The sequence below is a fragment of the Myotis myotis genome, unplaced genomic scaffold (assembly GCF_014108235.1).
Source record: "Myotis myotis isolate mMyoMyo1 unplaced genomic scaffold, mMyoMyo1.p scaffold_m19_p_1, whole genome shotgun sequence".
NCBI lineage: Eukaryota > Metazoa > Chordata > Mammalia > Chiroptera > Vespertilionidae > Myotis > Myotis myotis.
Window position 1 is genome coordinate 55,009,583 of NW_023416313.1, and position 6,000 is coordinate 55,015,582.

At 38.7% G+C, this 6,000-nt stretch overlaps 1 protein-coding gene across 4 annotated transcripts in view; it reads left to right on the top strand.

The window, feature by feature from the left end:
* COPS4 (COP9 signalosome subunit 4) overlaps window positions 1-4,553 on the top strand; it is a 42,220-nt gene extending 37,667 nt beyond the window's left edge. For 2 of the 4 annotated variants that reach the window (XM_036338099.1, XM_036338113.1), the window contains exon 10: window positions 4,028-4,553. In XM_036338099.1, coding sequence (XP_036193992.1) covers window positions 4,028-4,161 — 134 coding nt within the window. In that variant the 3' untranslated portion in view covers window positions 4,162-4,553. Of the gene's footprint in view, window positions 1-449; window positions 582-4,027 lie in introns of those variants that run through there. The other 2 variants (XM_036338115.1, XM_036338110.1) reach the window with 2 other exon arrangements.
* The last annotated feature ends 1,447 nt before the right edge of the window (window positions 4,554-6,000 follow it).

Here is a 6,000-nt window from a genome sequence, read left to right on the forward strand (position 1 = left end):
TTTCCGACATCCCCTGAGGGGTCCCAGATTGTGAGAGGGCGCAGGCTAGGCTGAGGGACCCCACCTGTGCACGATCGGGCCGGGGAGGGACCATGTGAGGGTTCCAGGGTGTGTCCAGCCCATCTCACTCAGTCCTGATCGGCCAGACCCCAGCAGTAAGCTAACCTACTGGTCAGAACATCTACCCCCTGGTGGTCAGTGCACGTCATAGTGAGCCAGCCAGTGAGCGGCTTTAGCATTCATTAGCATATTACGCTTTGATTGGTTTTTTAGTTCTGCCTTTTGGTCTATTTGCATATTACCCTGTTATTATATAGGATGATTAAAGCATGTTGAGCAATTTCCTTTGACCTAGACTCTTACTACTGGAATAGTCTTCTTTCTCAGAGAAATAATTTAAGATACATGTTTTGTGAGCTTACATTAATGCAGCATTTTCTATGCTGTAGAAAAATTTGAAACTGGAATTGTCATCAGTTCGTTCATTTACTCATCAAACGTTTATTGAATGCATACCATGTAGCAGGCATGTAGAGATGAACGCTGCATTTCCTATTCATTAGACTAATGGAGGCAGGCAGGTAAGTAGATCTCTTGACTTTCTCATTGTCTAATACCTCCTCAGCCCCGGTTCCTATCTCATTTACACTGTGGACTCTGCTGTGCCCAGAACCAGTCCACTTGTAAAATTTTAGTTTGAAATATCCCACTCTGACCATAACCATTTTCCTCTCTTTATCGTGGTCTGTCTCAGTTATTTCATTTCAACTCTTCCTTGACTGCATTGAAGCCTCTCATCTGTTGACTTTTCCAGTCAGCCCAGCCCTTTTTTGTCTTTAATGCTCTTGTCCATTACTCTTTTACAGATACCCTGGAACACTTGTCTGTTATCTTTTTGTCCCAGCTGTCCAGCAAAACTTCATCTTGAATGAACCCATTCCATTTCTCCCGTACTTGAGTAGCTAACTAATGTCGGAGAAGAGTCAGAGCACCAGACAAATTGAACACCACTGCAAATTCAGGGTCATGGGTTCTCAACACTACCTGAGATTCTTGATACATTTCTTTAGTCAACTCTTTTTCCTACTCTTCAATGATTATTTCAGATTTCATTTTTCTTAAATCTCTTGACTTTTCTCCTTCTATCTCAGCAGAGAACCTTGTTTCCTATTTCACAGAGAGAAAAAAAAGGTATTGGTGTGAATTTATCTTCTTTAGCAGATTCATAAACTTGTAAGTATTAAATGGAGATCTAATTCTTTTCTTCTTTCATGTTATACCAGAGATGGTTTCCACCTCCCTCTTCAGTTCTTCCACTTGTGCTTTGGATCCCTTCTCTGGCCTCTGCCACTACTCCCACTTCCCCAACATTTTTAGGAACCTGAGCTTAGCAGTTATTTTTTCTGTTTTCATCTTTTCTTTTTCTGTTGGCTTCTTTCCATCAATTTTAAACATACTTGGGTCTCTTCCATTTTAACAAAAATCCTATTACCTCTCAAGCCTCTTGACTTTTCAATATATCAAATAGGATTGATCATTTACTTCTTAATATCTCCTGCCCTACCCCCATCATCTTGACTCGGTCATCTTCTGCTTTCTCTACTACTTCTCCAGGTATTCTTCCTAGTCATCTTTGTAGATTCAATATTTAATGCTACGGCTTGGGTTTACACCTAGGCCTTTTCTTCTCACTCTACTAAGTTTCCCTAGGGAATCTCATCTATTTGCATTGATTCAGTTATCATCGCTATGCAGGCAACACTTACATATACTTTTCTGGGGTAAATCTCTGAGTCCCAGATGCAGTGATTCTAATTGATTATTAGGTGCTTCTCACCGGATTACATGATGGGCATCTCCAAATGAATATATTCCAAAATGAATTCATTATCTCCCCTCTCTGCCTGCCTCCCACAACAACCAACCAACAAGCCATCCAGTAACCACATTGTTCACTTTCTCCAGCCTTCCTTTTTTTAATTTTAATTTATTGATTTTTGGAGAGTAAGAGGAAAAGAAAGAAACATTGATTTTATGTTCTACTTATTTATGCATTTATTGGTTGATATTTATATGTGTCCTGACTGTGGATCAAACCCACAACCTTGGTGTGTTGAGACTATGCTCTAACCAACCAAGCTACCTGGCTAGGGCCTCCAGCATTCTTTGTCCTTGATCTTATCACTTCTTTGCTGCCCAGAATCCTTTCAATTTAACCTCAGAGGTGCATCTGGAATCACATACCCTCCTTCATTTCTTATTGTCACCAGCTTATTCTGAACCACCATGACCTCTTTTGGGCTTGAGAAATAGCTTTTAACTTATTTTTCTCATATCTATAATTGCTCCTTTCTAGTCCAGCTGCCTTAATATAGCCAAAGTGATCATGATCTTTTAAAAATGCAAACAGTGCTAACCAGTGTGGCTCAGTTGATTGAAGTGTCGTCCTGTGCACTGGAAGGTCTCGGGTTCGATTACCAGTTAGGGCACATACCTAGTTGCAGGTTCAGTCTCTGGTCAGGACGAGGCAACTGATCGATGTTTCTCTCCCTCCTTGTCTAAAATCAATTTAAAAATGCAAACAAACAAAAGAAAGTATTACATTACTCTCTTTCTTGGTACTCTTATGAGTGATTTCCCATTGCTTATATAACAAAGTTCTACAAAGTCTCTAAAGCAGTGGTTCTCAACCTGTGGGTCGCGACCCTTTTGGGGGTCGAATGACCCTTTCACAGGGGTCGTCTAAGACCATCAGAAAACACATATATAATTACATATTGTTTTTGTGATTAATCACTATGCTTTAATTATGTTCAATTTGTAACAATGAAAATACATCCTGCATATCAGATATTTACATTACAATTCATAATAGTAGCAAAATTACAGTTATGAAGTAGCAACGAAAATAATTTTATGTTTGGGGGTCACCACAATATGAGGAACCTGTATTAAAGGGTCGCGGCATTAGGAAGGTTGAGAACCACTGCTCTAAAGGGTCCTACATGATTTTTTATTTTTTTAGCTTTATCTTTCTAATCCCAATCATAAAGGTCTTTTTGTTGCTCCCCCCCCCAGTATTGTACATTTCCCCCCACATCAAACATTTTTAAATGATCACTCTTCTTTACATCCAGTTTCCAACCAGCCATCAAGTGAGAGGACAACTTAAATTAATGTATACCAACTTGTTTTTTATTTTCAAAATTCTAATTTTGTCCTGTTTAGAAAGCAAAGTAAAGAAAATGGGATTGTCTTTGTAATTTAAAACATTTTACATATTGTTAGGAAAGGACTGATAACTCATTATTCTATGTTCTTTATGAAGATTTATAGTTTTTTTCTTCATTAATTTTGTGCCCAGTTTTTGTAAAGTTTGGTGTTACTTTAAATGGGATCCCTCCCCCCTATTTTTCATTTCTAATTTTATATTGCTCATATAGAAAAAAACCTGCTGGATTCTTGATGAGTTGGGTTTTTTTGTTTGTATGTTTATTTTGGGTTTAAATATTGAAATATTTATCCCTCAGAGTCAAGTAGAAACAGCCTTGAATATATAGTATACACACACTTTGAATAATTATAAAGATAGTGTTTATTAAAATGCATTTCATTTTCAAAATTGAGCTATCAGCTGTTAAAGTGTGTGTACATTTTTTGGGGTCACCTTGAAAATAGATTTATACTTTTCCCAGCAGATGGCAGTGTCTTATTAGCCAATGGTAATGAGACAGTTTTAGTGAAGCTGTCATATTGTAGTTGTGGTTGTTTGGTTGATTGGTTTTATTTTGTTTTCACAAATAATAATCTGTGTGTACATGTCTTCTGTTTGTTTCATACTTTGTGCCAGTGATTTAAGTGATTTTTTTTCCGGTGCTTTTCTTTATTACTTAATTAGCTTAATTTTATTAGACAATTTTTGGAGTAAAGTTTAAAAAATTCATACTCTGTATTTATCTCTAAACTTATATTTGCTGTGAATACAAAAGAGTAATTTTAGCTTTTACATTATTTCTTTTTTATTTAGCACGAGAAGCCCTGCCAACATGGGACAAACAGATCCAATCGCTTTGTTTCCAAGTGAATAACCTTTTGGAGAAAATTAGTCAGACAGCACCGGAATGGACAGCACAAGCCATGGAAGCCCAGATGGCTCAGTGACTCCTTGCAGAACTTCTGTGCACACTACATCTTTTTCCATGCTGTACAGATTAATTTCACTGTCTCCAAAGCATTTGCATCATGACCTTATGTATTTCAATCCCTTTTATGCTGGATTCCATTTAAAGAAGATATTATTAGAGCAGGAAGTACAAGCATTTAAAAATATGTAGTTCCCATATATTCAGGGTCTCTGTGTATCAAGCTAACTCAGAAGTTTTGAAAGTGTTTTCTTTAAACAGAGTAAGTGAAATATCTGTGGCTAAGAAGTTTGGGATTTGTGATAACTTTGTAGTCATGTAAAACTTAAGTGCTTTGTGCCTCTCCAAATGTGGTTATTCTAATAAATGGAGAAGTGAGCCAAATAAAGGTAGTACTTTGTTTTAAATTAGTGAACAGTGTTTTTTTGTTTGTTTTTTTTGTTTTTGTTAAACCTCACCCGGGGATATTTTTTCCATTGATATTTAGGGAGAGTGAAAGAGGGAGGAAGGGAGGGAGAAAGAGAGAGAGAGAAAGAAAGGGAGGGAGGGAGAGAGAGAGAGAGAGACATCAATTGGTTGCCTCCTGCATGAGCCCTGACCTGGGCTGGGGAATGAACCTGCAATCCAGGAATGTGCCCTTGACTGGGAACTAAACCTAAGACCCTTCAGTAGGTCAATGCTCTACCACTGAGCCACACTGGCTAGGGCTTCCTTTTTCCTTTTAATTAGGCAGACAGTTACACCATATGCTAGAAATGCATAATGCCTGTTCTCTAGCATTCACAGTCACAGAGCCAATAGATAATACGTGTAATACTTTTAGTTGTACCAAATACTGGAGCACACAGGGAAGAGCTTTTCGTTTGGCAGAGAAAATCAGGCAAGGCTCCTCAGAGAGGATTATTTCAGCTAGCTTTATAGAGAAAATGGGAAAAGGAGTTTCAGAAAAGTTTGTGGGCGACTATCAGTTTCAGCCCCAACATGTAAAGAGCTTGGGAATCATCACTTCATTCTCACAACAAGAAAAAAGCTGGGCCGGCTGAAAATCATGGCTTTTCTTAGATACACAAAAGAATTGAAATCAGAGCAAACCACCATTCCAGAACCTATAGAGACAGGCAAATAGAATCACAATGGAGATCAGCTTTTTAGGAACAGAATCTGCTCAAGTTAGTAACCTGTGTGTACAGTGAAATGGCAACTGACAAGTTATGGGAAGCTGAGTGCGGACTAGCTGGACAGTTAAAACCCCGAGTGGCCACTCTTAGAGAAGCCCCCACGTCTTCTAGAATTGACCCTGATGATGTTAACTTTGATCACCTGGCTGAGGTAGTTGTGTCAGGCTTCTCCACAGTGGTTACTCCCCCCTCTTACTCCTTGGAAAGAAGTCACTATACAAACCCACACTCAAGGGGTGGGGGATTATGCTCCATCTCCTTGAGGGAGAAGTATCTACATAAATTACTTTGAATTCTTCTGTACTTCTGGGAGATTTCTACTCTCCCCTGTTTGTTTTTGTATATTTATGTATTTTGTATGGACTCACAGATATTTTACACCAAGGGCGTAAAATACAACCTATTTCCAGTTTTGTCAATGGGGAGTTTTTATAGTTGGTTCCCATATCCCTTTGTCTCTTTTTCTTTTTAAATATATTTTATTGATTTTTTTACAGAGAGAAAGGGAGAGGGATAGAGAGTTAGAAACATCGATGAGAGACATTGATCAGCTGCCTCCTGCACACTCCCTACTGGGGATGTGCCCGTAACCCACGTACATGCCCTTGACTGGAACCTGGGACCCTTGAGTCCGCAGGCCGATGCTCTATCCACTGAGCCAAACCAGTTAGGGCCCTTTG